The sequence below is a fragment of the Corticium candelabrum genome, chromosome 21, assembly GCF_963422355.1.
Source record: "Corticium candelabrum chromosome 21, ooCorCand1.1, whole genome shotgun sequence".
Lineage (NCBI taxonomy): Eukaryota > Metazoa > Porifera > Homoscleromorpha > Homosclerophorida > Plakinidae > Corticium > Corticium candelabrum.
In genome coordinates, this window is record NC_085105.1 from 2,274,200 (window position 1) to 2,294,649 (window position 20,450).

Here is a 20,450-nt window from a genome sequence, read left to right on the forward strand (position 1 = left end):
CCGTTTCCTCCTGATTTTTACCCTTCTACTCGCATTGTTCACCGCTACATCTACAGGTCAGTCGCATATGCCCTCACTCTACAATCCTAGCCTCGCAAGCCAGGCTCTTCCCCGCAGTCGCTGAGCTAACCGCACGTGAATCACACGAGGAGGAGGAGCTTTTACCGGAATTGCTCAAGCGCGAGAAGAGCCTGGTCGCTTTCCAGGAGGTCATAGTGACGTGGGACCCCCGATCCGGTTTCATAGCTTGCATAAGGCTAATTCGATTTCTAAAGAGCTCGTTAATGTAATTGCGATGATACATGAAGCAGAGAGGTAGCCCTCCGCGGAGAGCGCGTGAACACGATCTCCAGTGAAGCCGTTGATGGACAAAATGCTGGTAAATAATGAGCATAGGAATGGCTTACATCGGAGTGGTCCGCTGAACCTACACTCTCTAGCAACGTTTCTTTCTACTGAACTCATCTGCAGGTTTGCGCGAATTGAAACAGACGTGGAACTGTTCACCACTCTTGCGCGTCTACTATGACATCTATAGTCTGTGGGGGAAATGGTGTGAGAACTGCCGGCCCAGTTTCACTTAATGGTTCATGAAAACAGTGGCCTAGAGCTTGCTGACCTCTCCACGTCATGATCAGATTGGCGTGTATTACGTTATTACTAAATTTAAGGCCTGAATTTTTCGATAAAACGTCGTCCTCGAATAAACGCCGCCTTTGGGGAAATTTGAATAGAGACCGCACTCTAGCGTCTACATGTTCGAATATGCGGGAATATGAGGTGTAGTAAAGGTGAAGTAGAAGGTGCAGTAGGAGGTGCAGTAGAAGGTGCAATAGGAGGTGCACTAGAAGGTGAAGTAGGAGGTGTAGTAGGAGCTGCAGTAGGAGATGCAGTTGGACGTACAGTGTTACTTTCATTTGTAGCAGGAAGTGGGTCACAGAAATCCCTAGTAAGAGCAGATTCAGTATCGTCGCTGGTAGACTCAATATATACACGTTTTGTCCGCTCGACAGAGTCTGAAGTTGACACAGAAGTACTACTCTCTGTTTGCGTTCACTGTGTATTTCAGAAAATCGCAATAACTCCCGTGTCCTTCGTCGGTAAGCGACGATCTTGGCATCATTCGAAAGCGCAAGAGTCTGGATTTCTTATAGATGCTAAACATAACATGTAATTGAATTCTTACCTCCGTCAGTCTTCCAGTGATGTTCATCTTGCCGACTTGATGCAACCACTTACCTAAGCCAGCCTGCATAATGAATGCGTGACCGTGGAGAGTGGGCGAAGCCCGGCCTCGCCCATCATGGTCCAGGAGAACCGACGTCCGGCGCGAATCAGGAACTTCAGAGCAGACTCCGGCCCAACTCACCTTTCACGTGGATAACCACGGAGATTTAATGAAACGAAGGATAGGGAAAAAAAGAAACCTCCCAAGCACGAGCTCATCAGACACTGGGATGGGAGAGTGGGAAACGAAACACACGCGCTCTGGGACGATTGCTGCGCCGCGGCGTGCCGGATGGTTGCTGGCGATGCACATGCTCCGTTCACGCAGAACCCTCGTGAGTCCGCCGTGCGCGTGCGCTCAGCAGCGCATCTCCAGACGAATTCAACTACGTTTAACTGGTTCATTAAACTTTATTTGAATTCTTACCTCCATCAGTTTTCCAGTGATGTTCATCTTGCCGACTTGATGCGACCACTTACCTGAGTCAGCCTGCATAATGAAGGCGTGGCCGTGGAGAGTGGGCGGAGCCCGGCCTAGCTCATCATGGTCCAGGAGAACCGACGTCCGACGCAGATCCGGAACTTCAGACCGGACTCCGGCCTACAAGGAAGGCGACCACGCCCAACGGCGAGATCTCCCCGCACCCAAGCCGGACCCACTTCTCCAGGACCTACCTCTCCAGGACTCATTCAGCTACGTACCGCCGCTTAGCTGTCAGGGAGTGAGTGCCTTGTCACTGTCTAGTGAGCATGTGTCTATAATACACGCCAGTACGAAAGCAACCATGCACGCAAGTACACTGTACAATTAGTCGCCGGGTAGAAAGCACGCATGTTACTGTCATGTCTTCGGCAAACTTGTCATCGCTCCGTCTCTGGCGAGAAGCTACTAACGACTGAGAGTGTCCGGTAGAATCTTGGCGACAAGAGTTTACGCCGCGCCTGCAAACCTTGCTCCTCCACCTCGCCAGTGTCTGGATCGTGGAGTCAGTTCTGCAGGTGTGACTGCGGCTTCAATCCTAATGCTGTGCCTCGAGTAACCGGACACAAACCCCCGGCTTCTAGTGCCGCCGCACATTTTTGACAAGTCGTTGCATAGACAGAGGCCTTTCATCAGAGCACAGAAAACAACGGGTCTGCCTCTTGACCTCGGAGGGAAGGGGCGAGGTATACTAGCATTGCCGTAATAGGACATAAAGCTGTACGCGTCCTCCGGAGATGGATATCCACACCCTGCCGAAACGGGTCAATTTTTTTGACTGCATGAGCCTAACTTTTATGAGAGACGGGTTCGAGAGGGAGTCCACCGCAACATCACTAACTGTCACATGAACCGAAGATTCAACGGCCGGTACACACTGCCCAGTACTGTAACTTCGCCCGCGCGCAGAAAACCAAAAAATGACAACTAACATCAGCCCAAAGCATCATCACCACGTCAAGCTCGTCCACTCTTGGGGCCCACTGGTCTGTCAGTCTGAGCAGCACACATCTGGAGAGATTGGTAATCGCTGCCGCCATTTGGAACCTGCCGTCGACCCCGTAACGCCTCGTAAGACCAGTACACCAACAGCGGCAAGGACTGCAAGAGGGGCTTCCTAAACCGTGCCGAATGGCAACATGGAGCACCGCTAACAGCGCATTTTTTGGCTAGAGTGCGCGATACTCTCGTCCGCTAGGAGCGCCACTAACAAGCATAGAGCCAGTTCAGATGTCGGGATTTAGATTGGTGCAACACTAGTTCGCTCGCAGACTGTTAATAGCGTGAGCACCCTGATTGGTATGCATGCAACGTGAACGGGGATACTCCAGCGCCAAACAAGCAATAAACCGATCGTCCCAGCAGTCCGGCGTCCAGTCCATATTGCATATCAATGCCGCCACGTTTCGTGTCACTGAACGCGGAGCCGGGTCAAGAAATGAACCAAAAAACCAATGATCAGTCCACCAGGTTTTGCGACACCGCGTCAACGACTGCGTTCCGCGCTTCTGCACAGACTGCGCTCCGCCGTCCAACTCAAACTGAACGTAAAACCAGCCGCGCAACCTGCTCCTAAAACAACCACGGTCAACGCCACCGGGACCATCTCCCCGGGCGCAATGAGAACTCCAGCCCAAGACGTGAACCATGCAATGCAGTTGAACTTATGGATTGTCTTGCACTGCCCAGCGGCCCCATGAGCCAGACGCATCCGACTGCGTTGCTATTGAGAGAAGGCGGCAGATCGCCGCCAGTCTTGAGCAGCGAGCGCCCCCTCCCCCGCGCACGCAAACACACCGCAACCACTCGCCGCCAATTCAGCCACAAACTTCACCAGCCCCCATCACGGGCAGCTATTCGTCTACCCTCCGGTCTGTGACTTTGACCTTTTACCGTGTAGCCGCGGCCCTCCCGCGTAGTCACCGGCCCCGCACTCTGCATGTGCCACACGCGTGATGTAAGTGCATGATGGTGCCCCATTACACAAACACATGTTCCACCACGACACAGCGACACTCCGCCTGGGCACCGCCGCAGGACACGGTGAGAAATCGCACCTGAGTAAGAGCGACGTGCGAGCTCGACCGCGGCGCCGCATCGACAGAGCACACTTTTCGGCTGCATGGTCGGTTACCAGGCACAGTTCACACGACGGAGCCCCAGCTAGCGACAGCGGTTTAGCAAAGCCCGATGAATATTTATACATGGAGAAGGTTTTTCCTGCACGCACCTCCCAAATCTAGTGTTGATTAGCCAGCTGCAATTCTTATGATCAGCCGCAGGTACGCCAGCAGGTACTTTCACCCTGTTGAGATGCTTCTCAACGGTTATCGCCGTGCCTGCAGCAAAGCAGAGCCCTGCGAGCTTCAGCGCCACCTGACGCGCACGTCCCCCCGCGGAGCGCCATCGTCCAGTCGTTGCAACTCAACACTGTCCGGCAGCAGATCTGTCATCTCCACACTCTCCCGGTTGGGTTCGCATAAACCATTTCTCAGGCATAGGCGAAAAAACAACTCGTCTAGAAAGGACGGCGCACCCCGCCGTCTCTCCCAACGACCGGATGCGTCCGCTCCTCCACCTCGTTCGTGAGCATTTGCATGTGATCTATCGCCGTCGCTGCTGGCCACGCACACAGACCAGTCTCGACACACGCAAGTCAAGGAAGCGTGCTTCGCCTGCTACTAGCCATTCGTGCAACGAGTGTTCTCCACGCCGCCCTTGCGCCATTATGCTCATCGTAGACGCCCACTTTTGTGTCCACAGACTGCCAGCGCCGCCCCTCGCACAATCACCGCATAGACCCGCATCAACCGTCTGCAGACGGTGCCGTGGCTTCCCGCCTGGCCCATTCGCTGACCGTCACTGGTCCCGCGCCCACCATCCGCCGATGGCTCCGCAGTATGGCATAACCGTGGTGTCATTACAGTCGTCATGCGTTAGCATTTCCCGTTTGTCATTAAGGCTATTTTTGCTAACTAAGTACAACATGCCTGTCTGTAAACTCGTCATATGCATGTATGTGCTTCTCCGCTTATGCGTTGCCCGCCACTGGCACTGCCGCATCGGCCGACGGCCCGTTACAGACACCATCGGCGTCGTCATCTCTACATATGCGCTTTTCATTTTTTTGCCTACTGCTGCTGGCACTGCGCCCCCGTTGCCGACGATTTTGCAAAAGCCACCAGCCCAGTCGCTTTACCCTGTCTGCTTTGCGGAGCTCTATTTACTACATACGGTGTAAGAACGAAATCTGCGTTCTACAGATACCCGCCCTCAAGGCCATCCGGGACCTCGTCTGTCCCCGGATACCCCGCACTATCTCCCGGACCTCCCCTTTCCCCAGATAGAAATGTCCGTGATTACCTGCCCTTACCGTGCACAGCGGCGACCGCTTCCTGCACGCAAGTAGACGTGCAAACCGAATGGCTACACCCATTCCATTCCTCCTTGTACGCATGCAAAAGGAACGCCGCTGCATACAGACCTCCAGCCAATCTACGACATTGCGCACGAATAGCCATTCACGCTCGGTGCGTACAACACAAACCACTCTGCAAAATCGAGAGCTATGCTATCTGCATATCGTCTCAACATACGTGCAATCTGCATGTTGGTGCAATGACATACTCACCAGTCGCTACCAGACCTGGACCAGCTGTCCTGCCACAAAGTGGGACCGCCTGCTGATCCTGCGTAAGCAAACCTGACTAGTGCCGGCCCTGCCCCGGCTTGGACCAGCCGTCCCGCCACAGAATGGGGACCGCCTGCTGATCGTGCGTGAGCACACCTGACTAGTAGCGGTCTGCCCCGGCCTGCCCCGGCCTGGACCAGCCGTCTCTCCACAGAATGGAACAGCCTGCTGATTGTGCGTGAGCCAACCTGACTAGCACCGGCCCTGCGCCAGACCTGGACCACCCGTCCCGCCACAGAATGGGGACCGTCTGCTAATCCTGCGTAAGCAAACCTGACTAGTGCCGGCCCTGCCCCGGCTTGGACCAGCCGTCCCGCCACAGAATGGGGACCGCCTGCTGATCGTGCGTGAGCACACCTGACTAGTAGCGGTCTGCCCCGGCCTGCCCCGGCCTGGACCAGCCGTCTCTCCACAGAATGGAACAGCCTGCTGATTGTGCGTGAGCCAACCTAACTAGCACCGGCCCTGCGCCAGACCTGGACCACCCGTCCCGCCACAGAATGGGGACCGTCTGCTAATCGTGCGTGAGCAAACCTGACTAGTGCCGGCCCTGCCCCGGCCTGGACCAGCCGTTCCTCCACAGAATACGACCGCTTGCTGATCGTGCGTGAGCCAACCTGACTAGCACCGGCCCTACGCCAGACCTGGACCAGCCGTCCCGCCACAGAATGGGACCGCCTGCTGATCGTGTTAACGCCAACCCCCACTACCGATGGCCCTGCGCTAGCCACCCGCGGATGGTTTCAAATAGCCGCTCTCACTTTCCGCTAACCAGTCGCACCTGCGTCAGACTCCGCCGGGTCGCCTCTCTGCTCTGCTTCTGTATATACCCGCCATGTGTCTTATTGTGTAGCGCCCAATGACCTAACATGCCTTGCTAACGGCACTGTTTGCCGCTCCCGCCTCAGCCCTGACATTACCGCTCAGTACATGACACCTATTTTAGCTACTTATTCACATATAGTATACGTACAGTCGTCCGCCGCTAATGGTGGCCTGTTCCCCGAGCCGCTCCACAGGCCGTTCGAAGACCTGCCGTACCCGGATCAAGCAACACCTCCACCAGTGACTGTACTGCCGGCCACGTGGCCGCTACGCAACGGCTATTTTTCAGTAAATTAACCATGCCGATACTAACGCACGCACCCACCATAACTGACACTTCTGAACGCTCTCTCATGCAAGTTATACATGTCCTAGGCGCTGGCTAAACGTACGACTTGCAAATTACTCTCGACGAACATGCAGTATTTGACTACGTCGGGCAGACGGCTACATGAACAATAAAGACGCCCCGAGTGATGACGCGTTGAGTAGACCGCGCAAACTCCGCGACCGCCTTTTTTCTCACCGTTTGGTCATCAGCCCCTGTAGCTGCTGATTAGACAGCACGTGTCCACCCTGGGCGTCATCTGAGGCTGCAGTGTGATGTTGCTCTGCCATCCAAGAGAAACCGACAAGAAGACTGCTCGCTCGCGCGTAAACCGAGGTTAGCTAGCACAGCCATGCAGCATTCTCGGCTTCTCGCAATGTGCTTGTTTGCATCAGCGTCACACTTGGCACGCCAACGCCCACAGCAGCTACCCCTTTTTCATTGCAACCAGCTAGCTGCTCATACGCCCTATACGCTGCAACCGCTGCGACAAATATCTTCGCTACAACCAGGTACGCTGTCGCGGGCTGTGTGTCACCCGCTCGCGCGCGATATTCAATCCCGGATATACGCGATCACGTGGCACCAAAAAAGCGCGAAAACACCGCGACGGCAGAAACAGCACGCGAAATTGAGATGATTCACAACCGCGGCAAACGCCGAGTCATCTACCTGCTGTCTCTTGAGCAGGCGACCTGCCAGTGGTGAATCCAGCGGCCCTGGCTGTCCGTCGCGAGTGCCAACTTGCTCTGTTGATATTCTCCCTTTTGACTGCTCGCCGTCTGCCATGAACGGAACAAAACGAAACACACGCGCTCTGGGACGCTTGCTGCGCTGTGGCGTGCCGGATGGTTGCTGGCGATGTGCATGCTTTGTTCAACGCAGGACCCTCGTGAGTCCGCCGTGCACTTGGGCTCAGCAGAGCATCTCCAGACAAATTCAACTACGTTTAACTGGTTTATTAAACTCCATATAAGACACACCCAGGACGATAAGGATTTTGCATATCAAAGACCATTAGTCTATTAGAACGTTATGGTTACGATATGATTTACAGGTAAGTGGTCACGTAAGCAAATGCCATGTCAATTACTTTATTACTATTAATTACTCTAGTGCAAAGCTTCATGCGTTCAGCAACGCTTGGTCGTGTTCGTCTGGGCTTGGCTGATCATTGCACCATCACTATCAACTTCCGTCACTTCGTAGTTGTCATCTATTTCATTTGTGATGTTATAGCTCTCCATGAAGTCTTTCCTGCATCCCTTCTTTTTTCTAGAAATTTTCTTCTTTTTTCTACGTGTTTGCAAGTATTGTAAGTCACAGTAAAACACGTCTGTGTCAGTAAGAGTAAATCCGGAGTCACAGCAAACAAGCCATTGATGTCATAATCAGTTAGTAGGTCACACGCAATTAGTTAAGTGTTTCTAAACCAACACAGGTGCTTCATTGCATATTTCCAGATTCACAGTGAACGCGAACAGAGAGTAGATACAATGTGTCTACAAACGACTACCAGTTTTGAGTTTTGACTGTCAATAGCTATCACACGATCCAAATCGTAAGGCAACATATTTAGCATCATATAGCCACTTCCAATGTACTCCATTTGTCTCATCAAACTGAGAATCCGGTTGGCTGTCACTGTTCGCGTCAAGTCAGACATGTAAGTAGAAAAATTTAGTCTGTCCATTTGATCCACACATTTGAATCGTTACCACTGTTTTTGAAATATGGATCATTTAGGTTAGGATTTAATAGTTTTGCTTTTGTTTCATTGTAAGCGTAGAAACCAAACGAGTTTACCATGTCAGATGACTGAAAATAGACGCATCTTACAATTTGCTAAGTGTTCTCAATAGATATGATCATATGAACTTTGAATCTACACTTAGTTAGCTAACATAAACAGAGATAAGCTAGGTGAGACAAACCGATGTTAAACATAAAGTAAAATGCATGAGAAGGACAACCAGCTTACAGAAAGTTGTCACGCACGTATATACTGACACAAGCAAGCACCGCCTCTTCTCCGCTTCTCGCGCTCGCGTTAAGAAGGGCGGTGCAAGAGACTAGCACAGTCTAAAACATAACCTAACACATAAATACATAAAATACCTACTCAGTAACACACCATGCAGCATGGTATGCTTGTTATAGTTTTACTCCTTTCTAAATATTGTATTGAGATACGTGTAGTACACCATTGCGACAACTACAACGATGCTAACCAAATAATGAAGAAGCACAAAAGTGTCTTTGTCTGCAAGCCTAAGTTTATTCACGAAGCAGCTGCCGCACACGTGTACTGGCACATGAAGGGGGCTGGACACATTGACTGGCACGTGGGATTGTGGATCTGGCACGCTAACTAACACCAGGCCTAGGGATAACAATGAGCGCATGCGCTGCATTCCAATTGACTGGTCGTCCGACTGTCCATCTACTGACACACTACTGTCATCCTCGCGCATGCGCGCCTCGGATTAACAAATTTGTAGAAATTGTCTTTAAATGATCAATCAGTATTCTAAATCGACACATCATATAGTTTGATATCATGATGCTAGTAACATTTGTGACTTGTCTCAACACGCGTTACCTTACCGTCTATTTGATGTAGATGCTGAACTCATAACCTTTAGCTTGATTAATTGGAACGTAGTCAGATATCGAGCAGCACCCACCACCCACTAGAATTCAAGACTAGAACGTTTGATGGCTACCTGCATTCTAACACATTCTTCTTACCTTGTGCCCCGTGACTGTCGTTACACACAGCAGCTAGAAGCATTTGCCCATCTGTGAGAGTTACTTCCTCGAGTCCAGTACCGAAATACATCCAACTAGATGTGTTGCCTAGCTGCATAACACTAGCCGAAGTGAAGAAAGCCTGAGCACAACATTTCTGTCAGTATGCATGCACAGTGAAGACTATCGAAAGTGAGCCATTACAAAGGTCTCTCTTATTGTATACCTGATGAAAGAAAAGAAGAACGACAGCAGAACAAAGCGTCTTCATTGTCAAACTCGAACAACTACAGAATGTCCGCTCTGCACCGCTGCTGGAACAAAAATAGAACGTTACCTATACAATAGATTCGCTCATATTCTGACAGATATGAAACACTGCAGAAGTTCAAAGTTGTACAGCTATGCGCCTGCAATGCGAGGGGGAAATGGTTGTCACGTGATATGCCCTAATACGCCCAAGGTATACATATAATATAGACCTTGTTGTTGCCTGCTGTTGCTTCCTACAAACATGTCTCGAGTCTTTATTGTGTACTGAGAAGCGTTGCAGTGCTTTGAGTATCCGCGTGTTTGCGCGGATTTGCTGTGCCATACGTTTGTCGCGTTCTGTTGTTCACAGTTGTGGCATTCACTCATTTCCAACGTTTCTGGAACGTTTATTATTACTTTAGAACTGAACCCAACGTCATTACAAGACAAGGCCACTGCAAGCAAACTATACACTCAAGCCCGCGAACTCGTCTAATCTCAATATCAACTTAGTACGTCATACGGTCACATCCTTCCCTCTAAGTTTTTTTTCAAAGTTGTAGGACATATCATAGTCTTTGAATCAAACAGGAAGTCGCTCTGTTTCTTCCTCTTGTAGAAGGTGCTCTCACGCTGGCTTGAGTAGCCGACTATGGAGTTGTTTTTGTATTGATTGGTTCCTCGATGCCATTTGCATGTTGTTTGGTAGGTATTGTTGGTAAGGATGACAATGCCTGGCTGTTCAGTTGTATCATCATCTTCTGTGTCTGCAGTAGATTGGTGATCTTCTGGTCGCTTTTCGAGGTACTTTCGTAGTTGCCTCCGATAATTTCTACCTCCAGATTTCATGACCTAGGACCAACTAATTTCAAACATGTAACACAGTATGTCAAGGTGTCTTCATTCTAACTGATTCTTCTGGCTGTAGCAGTGATAAGGCTTTCGTTTTCCGGTTGTACTGCTCAGCTTGTGCCTCTTTGCTGCTCTGCAGTCGTGTTGCTACTTGTTCTGGTGGTACTGTAGCTGGTTTCAACAGGGCAGGCGATCTCGGTAGCTGTATCTTTGTTCTCCTCCCAAATAGAAGCTGTGCTGGTGATGCTCGCACCTTTCTGCTGGCGTATTCCTAGCATCAAGCAAGGCTAAGTAGGCGTCACAGTATGATTCAGCTGCCTTCTTCATAATTGCTTTGCATGTCTTTACTGCATTTTCTACTTTCTCATTAGACTGGGGGTATCCGGGTAATGATGTCACATTATGGAATGTCCAGTCTTTCACAAATTTCGAAATTCTGTTGATGAGAACTGTGGCCCGTTGTTACTGACCACAACGCAAGGTTTGCCATGCCTGGTAAACTGACACTTGAGTTTGTGGATTACTGTAGAAGCCAATGTTCCTTTCAGTCCATCGACTGTAATTAAAGAAACTTGAATAATAGTCAACTGTGATGACATAGTTGATGTCATTCAGCTCAAACAGATCAATGCCGACTTTGGACCAGGAATGACTTGGAATTTCATGGGATTGCAAAGGTTGCCGTGGCTGCTCTGGTCTGAATGTGGCACAGATAGAGCAGTGTGCTATGAGATCTCTAACATCACCATTCATTTCAGGCTAGTACATCAATTCTCTAGCTCTTCATGACAACCTTCCATTCCAGTGTGTGATTTGTGGATCTGCTTCTTCATATCACTCCTCATTGATGTTGGTATCACCACTCTGTCGCCCTTGAAAATGAGGTCATCTTGTATCGACAGTTCATGCCAAGAATGATAATATGATTTAGCACCGTTGGGGACTTCTTTTCAACTTGAGGGCCAGCCATTTCTGGCAAGTCAGCAAATGTCATCAGCTTTCTATTCTGGGTGGTTGCTTGTCTGATATCAGTGAGATTGACGTCATCCACTGACCAATCTTTCATAGCGTTAACTTTCTCCAAGTGCTGACAAATCACTTTGTGGTAAAGGGTCGCCTGTTTCTGGTATGTAGGTTCGTGACAATGCGTCAGCTAGATACATCTCACTTCCTTTTTTGTATGTTATCTGTAGATCATAACGCTGTAGCCGTAACATCATCCTTTGGAGGCGCTTTAGAATGTCCATAAGATTATTCTGAGCTAAGGTTTCCAACGGTTTATGATAAGTTTTCACCGCAGATGGCTTTGCATAGATGTATTGATCAAAACGGTTCACAAGCAAATACAATTGCTAGTAGTTCTTTCTCTATTTGAGTGTACTGTCTCTCACACTGTGTTAATGCTCTGGATACAAATGATATTGGTTTTTCTACCTGGATAACTGCAGCTCCTAAGCCATTTTGTGATGCATCACATTTTGTGCGGATCATAGAATGCAAGGATTGTGGCATTCGACATCAACCGTTTGATATCACTTCATGCTCTCTCGTGCTGCTCTAGCCAACACCATTCGCTGTCCTTACGATCTAGTTGACGTAGAACTTCCAAACTTTCTGAGAGTTGTGGGAAAACTTTGCAAGGTAGTTGACCATACCTAAGATTCTCCGAGGAGTTTTCATGTCTGTTGGCGTTGGTAATTCCCTAATTGCCTTCACTTTATCAGGGTGTGCACTGAGACCCTTGGATCAGATCTTGTGTCATATGTACAATACTTCACTCAATCTGAGTTTAGTCTTTTCTAAGGAAAACTTGAGGTTCCGCTCTAGTGCTCTCTTGAGAAGCTCTCTCAGGTTCTTGTTATGGTCGCAAGTAGCTTCCTCCTGTGTTTTGCCTTTTCCAATCACTAGAAAGTCATCTGCAATAACTACCACACCATTAAGACCATCTACAACTTTCTGCATCCTCTGCTGCCAGACTATTGGCGCTGAGCTGATACAGAATGGCATTCTCTTCCAACAATATCGGCCAAAGGGTGTGTTGAATATGGTCAATAGGCTTGATTGCTCGTCCAGCTTAATCTGCCAAACGCCTGCTCGCGCATCCAACACTGAGAATACTTTCGCATTTGCCAATCTTGTTGAGATGTCCTCAATGGTCGGGAATGGATAGTGTGCTCGCCTGATTGACTTCATTGACTTGTTCAGGTCTTGAGGGTCGCAATACATATCCGAACTTTGTTGTTTCGCTTCTTCACCGTGACAATCGATGAGACCCAAGAAGTAGGTTCTGTGACCGGCTCTATGACTTCTTCCTCTGTCATTCTGTCCAACTCATCTCTGATGGCATCTCTCGGTGCCACTAATGCCCTACGATGTGCATTAACTACAGGTACTGCATTGTCATCTAGTCGAATGGAATAGTGTGCTGACAGACAGCTTAGTCTATCAAATACGGCTTTGAACTCTAGTAGGATAGAATCATTGCGTTTTTCGTTGCTTGACTGATCAGTATCCTTGTAGAGTTACTTGTAGTTCTTAGTAAAACTCGTTTTTGGGTCACCATATGCAAATGGTCACTGTCAACGATTCTCACTAGTCCTAGCTGTTGGCTGGACTTGAGACTGAGTAATGTGTAGCTCAACCCGGTATAACAAGTAGACGAACCTTGTAGGTGTGTCCATTTTTCTGTAACAATATTTCTGCTGATCCTCTGGGTATCATCTTTGTCTTGTTGTGCATTACCAAAACTGCCTTTGCTTCTTCAAGCTTCCCTGCCTGCTTGTCTCCTGTCACTCAAAGGCTTGCCATGATAGGACGTTGCAAGAAGCTCCAGTGTCTATTTGAAATCTGATTTTCTGTAACTTGTCTGGGACTTCAAACGTGGCATAAGCTTTACTCGTTCCCGATATGGTGATGTGATTGAGTGCAACATACTGTATCTCATTCTGTTTATCCACATACTTTATCTTCTGCTTCTGTGTGTGCTTGTCTGATGTCTTTGACCGACAGACTCTGGCATAATGTTCTTTCTTCTTGCGTTTCATGCAAGTCTTTTGCTTGTTGCTGGGCAATCTTCTTCCTTGGGTGCATGCTCGAAGCCACAATAGCCACATTTCCTCTTGTGTTTGTCCTCCTTCCCATCTCGTTCCTTTGGACAAACTCAGGCATTGTCTCTGTTCTGGTTGCTTTCTTTGACCAGAACCGCCTTTTTCTTGTGAGGTCATGCGCCTCATATTCGTCAATAGCTATTTCTTGTGCACGTTGATGCGTAATCTGGCTTGTACGCAAGATTTCCAGGCATTTGTTCAAATTAAGATCTTTTTTCTTAATAGCTTGTGTCTTGCACTATCATTGAGAATACCACTCACCAGTCTATCCCGTATGTGTCCTTCAAAGCGCCAAAATTGAATGTTTCCGCAAGCTTTATCACAGCAATAATGTATGCATTCGTGGTTTCTCCAACATCTTGATTCATTCTAGTTGCAAATAGTTTCTGCATAAACAAATGCTCAATCTTGCGAGTTCTCAAGTCTTTATAGGCACGTACTGCAAGCTCTGCAGAAGCAAATGCACGGCCTAATGCGCGCTGGAAGACGTAATTTAAGGTACTGTATTTACAGTATTGTGTTTTGAACATATAGTAACTAAACCAACGCTTTTGATTTAATTTATTTGGCGCGGTGTAATGTATTGTTAGTAGGTTTGCTGCAAACTTTCGATCTAATGATTTAACCTAAACAAACCATATATGAGTTTAGTGTTTGTATCTTGAACACACAAACTGATCTTTATAACTTTCTTGGTTTTCAAGCGTTTGATAAAGACGAAATCTTCTGACCTTCCCATTACTTGAAAGTAACGTACTATACCTGCAGTATTAGTCCAATGACACAACCAAACGTATTTCAAAAGAAGCAACAATAATATAAAAGCGTGGACAAGATGGAATGGATTTGTACTGGCTACCAGAAGGAGCTGATGACATTTTTTGCTACTTGAGTAACAGAAGAAACTGGGTGTGGCCACGAGGTGCCAAATATTTGCAGTTGAAGTTTTGCACTTGCTATGGCGACGAATGCAACCAAGGAATCGCATATTTCGCTTTTTCTCGTGTGACGCAGACTGATTTCCAGCCATAGATGAAGACATTATGTATTTGTGTTTTTCAGACGAATTAACTATAACGAGTAGTTGTTAGAGCGTTGCCATAGCAGCATCTGTCAAAACGTTGTACATTACTACAGTTAGTTGTAGTTGAAAGAATTCTATTTTGATTGAACTACTATAGTTGTAGATTACACGGCACGTAGTAACTTCTCAAGCCATAAAAAGCAAATCTAGAAATTGTGTTTCGTGTGAATTTGTTGTGTACAGAAGTAATTCTAGTAATTCGTTAGATTCAGTAATCGAAACTTTGCCAACAAACTCTGTCTGTCTCTTTTTGTGCGTCTGAAAAATAATATTAAACCTTACTATTTTCAAATATTGGACTTTGCGTGTCATTGTTGCACATATTGCGAACTGGAAACACTTGCTAACAACGTGTGACCTGCACGTGTCAATGTCATCATACTGCTGTGGTGTCATTAGTCGAGCATCTTAATTTCGCGTTACTTTGGAACTCAAGTGCTAGATGATGTGATGGTATGACGTAGTAAGTTGATATTAAGACTAGACGAGTTCGCGGGCTTGAGTGCATAGTTGGCCTGCAGTAGCATTGCCTTGTAATAACGTTCGGTTCAGTTCCAAAGAAGTAATAAACGTTCCAAGAACGTTACATGGTGTCAGGAACAAGCTTTAACTCTGATCGCAAGTTTGCCGCCAAATCTATACCCGCCAAAATATCCAGAATGGCTGAGTATGCCACAGCTCCGCAGTTTGAACGGATGGCTAAGCCACCGGATCCACTCAATCTAGAAGATCTCACTCACCGAGGAGAGAACTGGCGTCGATTCGCTCAAGATTGGAACATCTACGAGATCGCGCTCAAGTTCTTAGAGGAGAAAGATGAGGTGAGAGTCGCAACCTTACTGAACGTCATCGGCCACGACGCGCTCGATATGAATGATAAGTTCGAGTGGGAAAACAAGTCGGAGGACAAGCACAACATCAAGAAGTCTTGAAGAAATTCCAGGCCAGGTGAGTACAGCAACGAAATGAAACTTTTGAGAGATGTAATTTCTTTAGTAGTCGACAAACGTGTTCACGAAACAGCATGCACAATCGTATTCGGAAACGTGCATGCAAAGGCACGATTTTTGATTCGCTCTACATACACGTATCTAACAGAGGTAGATTTATAGTAAATTTAGAAACTTGACATACGGGATAGAAACGCCATCTTAATTTAACGTGAAAAAACAAGGGCTAATTAGCTAACTAGCTGTTGGTTCGTCTGAAACGACACAAGTACATAACATTCTATGACTAGAAATCAGTCTGCACCACTAGAGGAAGAGCGAAATAGGTGATGTCTTGATCGTTTCCTTTACCATAGCAAGTGCCAAACCTCAACTGCGCATATTTGGCACCTCGTGGCCACACCCAGTTTCGTCCTTTGAGGTGGGAAAAAATGTCATCAGCTCCGTCTGGAAGTACAAATCCATTCCATCTTGTCCACTCATTTGTATCATTGTTGCTTCTTTTGAAATACGCTTTGGTTGTGACATTAGAATAATACTGCAGATAGTCACTTGAAAGTAATGGGAAGGTCAGAGGATTTTTGTCTTTGTCATACGCTCGAAAACCAAAAAAGTTGTGAAGATCGGATTGTGTGCTTTTGATCCAAACACTAAACTCATATGATTTGTCTGAATCAATCTCAAATGGATGTGTAACGCCCCACGGAGAATAACATTTTCTCTCTTTTCCCTCAACCATCTTGGCTATAGCAGCATGTGTATTATGTGCTATGAACACAGTAAACAAACACGCTTTAGCAACAACTTCCAATTGCATTGCATATATATGTATGCTGTATTCAAGAAAAATAATTTAATTTATACCAATGTTAAGTAGTCGCATAGCAAATACATGGACTGTATTAGGTTTTTGTTTAGCCGCAAATTGCATAAATAAACAAGCAGAAAAACAGACAGAAAGACAAAGCAAATACAAAAAACCAAATGGACAGACAAGCAAAAGATAAACAAGCAACATTCACAAAATAAACAAACAACCTGTATATTATTATGTTCTATAAATCTATTTTCAAGTACATAATCATGTAATAACTAACATAAAAGCTAGCGGCATATAATAAATACCATCAGTGTCGTTTGGTTTCGATTCCCATTCACGGAAGTCAGATACGTTAAAGGTCCAGACAACAACATGTTCAGGACGCCGTTCAGCCTCCAATTCGCGAAAGCTGACATTCAAGTACCACGTCTTGTCTACAGCAGGTGTATCAGGTGGAGGTGAAGTAGGAGTTGGAGGTACAGTGTTACTTTCATCTGTAACAAGAAACTCCCTAGTGAAAGCAGATTCGGTATCGTCGCTGGTAGGCTCAACATCTAGACCTGTTGCAGGCTCAACAGAGTCTGAAATAGCAAACGGTGCCCACAAAGTGTGTCCGGCGTGCCTACGAACGAAGACTTTTTTTGAGTTTTGACTGTCACTACCATACGATCCAAATCGTAAGGCAACATATTTAGCATCACGTGGCCACTTCCAATCTACTCCATTTGTCTCGTCAAACTGAGAATCCGATTGGCTGTCACTGTTCGAGTCAGACATGTAGAGAGGAAGAATGTAGCCCGTCCATTTGGTCCACACATTTGAATCGTTATCACTGTTTTTGAAATATGGATTATTCAAGTTAGGATTCAATATTCTTTCTTGGTTCTTATTGTAAACGTAGAAACCAAATGAGTTTACCATGTCAGCTGCCTAAAAATAGACTCATTTTTATACAATTTAAGTGTTCACAATGAATATCTATCAACTCTGAATCTACACATAGATAACAAACTTAATTGATTAACATAAACAGAGATAAACTGAATGAGACAAACAAATGCTAAACATTAAGTAAAATGCATGAGTAGGACAACCAGATCACAAAAAGTTGTCCCGCACATGTATACTAACACAAGCAAGCACAGTATAAAATTTAAATAAATAAAATAACTACTCAGTAACGCTCCATGCAGCGTGGAATGCTGTTATTAAGTTTATCTCTTTGAGATACGTGTAGTGCATTGCGAGAATTCGAAGTCAAACGATGCTAACCAAGTCTATATACTAGTAGTAAAGAAGTACTAAAGTGCTAGACCCTCGGCTGCTAGCCTAGGCTAGATTAAATTACGGAACGGCTGCCCACACGTGTACTGGCACCTGGTAATTAGCATGAAGGGGGCTGGACACATTGACTGGCAGTTGGGATTGTCGCCATCTGGCACGCTAATTAACACCAGGCCTAGGGATAACAATGAGCTCATGCGCTGCATTCCAATTGAATGTTCGTCCGACCGTCCATCTGCTGACACACCAATGTCATCCTCGCGCATGCGCACCTCGGATTAATTTGTATAGAGGTTGTCTCTAAATGCTTAATCAGTATCAAGCCAGTGGACGTAAACTACGTGCTCTGTTGTAGATTCTGGATCGACACGTCATAGTATGACGTCATGAGGGTAGAAACATTTGTGACTTGTCTACCAAACACGTATCCTTACCGTCGATTTGATGTAGATGCTGAATTCATAACCCTTCGTTGGATTAATCGGAATGTAGTCAGACGTTGAGCAGCACTCACCATCCACTAGAATTTCAAGACAAAAACGTTTGACGGCTACTTGTCGTCGACTGCATCCTAACACATTCTGCTTACTTTGTGCCCCATGATCACACACAGCAGCTAGACGCATTTGCCCGTCTGTGAAAGTTACTTCCTCGAGTTCAGCACCGAAAGACTTCCATCTAGACCTGTCGCCTATCTGCATATCACTAGCCGAGGTGAAGAAAACCTGAGCACAACATTTCAGTCAGAAGGCTATCAAAGTGAGCCATTACAATTGTCTATTGTATACCTGATGAATGAAAAGAAGAACGACAGCAGAGAAAGGCGTCTTCATTGTCAGACTCGAACAACTAGAGAATGTCCGCTCTTCACCGCTGCTGGAGCAAAAATTAATGAATTTGTATTTATCACTTTCTTTACACAATAGATTCGTATTCTCTGACAGACACTAACACTGCCAAAATTCAGTTGTACAGGCGCTTGCAATGCGAGAATTATCACGTGACGTCCTAGTGCTCCCGAGGTAGGCCTTCTTGTTGCCTTCTGCTGCTTCCTACAAACATGTCTCGCGTTTCTACTGTGTAGTGAGAAGCGTTGCAGCGCTTTGAGTATCGGCGTGTTGGTTAGAATTTGCTGTGCCACACATTTGTCGCGTGCTGTTTTTCACAGTTGTGGGATTCACTCAGCCATCACTTGAGTTCCAAACAATAACGCGGATTGAGACGCCGACCAATGACGTCACGGAAGCAGATGATAACATTGACATATGCAGGTCACACGTTGGTACCAATTGTATCCGGTTCGCAATATGTGCGACAACACTACAAAACTCAAAGTCCAGTATTTGAAATGGTAAGTTACAATATTTTCAGACGTACGAAAAGAGATAAACTGAGTGAGACAAACAGATGCTAAACATAAAGTAAAATGCATGAGAAGGACAACCAGCTACAGAAAGTTGTCACACACATACATACAAGCAAGTACAGTATAAAACATAACCTAAAACATAAATACATAAAATAACTACTCGGTAACACACCTTGCAGCATGGCATGCTGTTGTTTTAACCCTTTATATATTAAATTGTATTGAGATACGTGTAGTGCGCCATTGCGACAACCAAAAAGATGTTAACCAAGTCTATGTAACTAATGAAGCACACTGAAGTGCTAAATGCTCGGTTGTTAGCCTAGGCTACGGAACAGCCGTGTACTGCCACATGAAGGGAGGTGGACACACTGATTTGCACGTGAGATTGTGGACATCTGGCACGCTAATTTACACCTGGTGACCAGAGGTAACAACGAGCGCATGTGCTGCATTCCAATTGGCCAATCGTCCGACCTTCCATCTACTGACACACTACTGTCATCCTCGTGCAAGCGCGCCTCGGATTAATAAATTTGTAGAGATTGTCTCTAGATGCTCAGTCAGTATCAAGCGTGTGGACGTAAACTACATGCTCTGTTGTAGATTCTGGACACGTCATAGTATGATGTCATGATGTTGAAAACGTGTGGTATGTGACTTTTCTACCAAACACGTATATATCCTTACCGTCGATTTGATGTAGATGCAGAATTCATAATCCTTCGTTGGATTAATCGGAACGTAGTCGGTCATCGAGCAACATCCACCATCCACTAGAATTTCAAGACAACAACGTCAGACGGTCGCTATTCTTGCATCCTATCACATTCTTCTTACTTTGTGCCCCATGACTGTCGTTACACACAGCAGCTAGACGCATTTGCCCGTCTGTGAAAGTTACTTCCTCGAGTCCAGTACAAAAATACATCCAACTAGACCGGTTGCCCATCTTCCTATCACTACCCGAGGTGAAGAGAGCCTGAGCACAACAATTCAGTCATTAGACAGTGAAGACTATCAAAAGTGAGCTATTACAAATGTTTATTGTATACCTGATGAAGGAAAAGAAGAATGACAGCATAGCAAAGCATCTACATTGTCAAACTCAAACTAGAGAAACTAAATGGATCTTCTAGACCTTGTCTATAGATCACTGTCTCTAGACAATAGATTCGTTACCGCTCTGACAGACACTAAACTAGGCGCTTGCAATGTGAGAAGAAATTAGTTGTCACCTGACGTCCCAATTCACCCGAGGTAGGCCTTCTTGTTGCCTTCTGTTCCTTCCTACAAACACGTCTGGCGTCTCTACTGTGTACTGAGAAGTGTTGCAGTGCTCTTAGGTATCCGCGTGTTTGGTAGGATTTGCTGTGCCACACGTTTGTCGCGTGCTGTTGTTCACAGTTGTGAGACGATATTTTGGGGC

General features: G+C 46.6%; 1 protein-coding gene across 2 annotated transcripts; it reads right to left on the bottom strand.

The window, feature by feature from the left end:
• Positions 1–15,591: 15,591 nt before the first annotated feature.
• LOC134196399 (uncharacterized) lies at positions 15,592–20,284 on the bottom strand. 2 transcript variants are annotated; one of them, XM_062665515.1, is made up of 9 exons: positions 20,260–20,284; positions 20,077–20,177; positions 19,712–20,003; positions 18,441–18,972; positions 18,242–18,377; positions 18,087–18,172; positions 16,929–17,298; positions 16,674–16,862; positions 15,592–16,316 (listed from the first exon to the last, which is right to left on the bottom strand). In XM_062665515.1, the coding sequence occupies exons 4-9, from the start codon at positions 18,483–18,485 to the stop codon at positions 15,835–15,837; spliced, it is 1,308 nt and encodes a 435-aa protein (XP_062521499.1). In that variant the 5' UTR covers positions 18,486–18,972; positions 19,712–20,003; positions 20,077–20,177; positions 20,260–20,284; the 3' UTR covers positions 15,592–15,834. The 2 variants fall into 2 exon arrangements, with proteins under 2 accessions (XP_062521499.1, XP_062521498.1); XM_062665514.1 differs by having other exon boundaries at positions 16,674–17,298; positions 18,441–18,525; positions 18,605–18,972; positions 20,260–20,283.
• Positions 20,285–20,450: the final 166 nt, after the last annotated feature.

Coding starts and splice junctions, on each gene's coding strand:
- LOC134196399 (XM_062665514.1), bottom strand. CDS start 18,485: ATGAAGACGCCTTTCTCTGCTGTCGTTCTTCTTTTCATTCATCAG. Junction 17,299..18,086: donor GCATCTACATCAAATCGACG/GTAAGGATACGT, acceptor GTCTATTTTTAG/GCAGCTGACATGGTAAACTC. Junction 16,317..16,673: donor GAAACCAAACGACACTGATG/GTATTTATTATA, acceptor CTGTGTTCATAG/CACATAATACACATGCTGCT.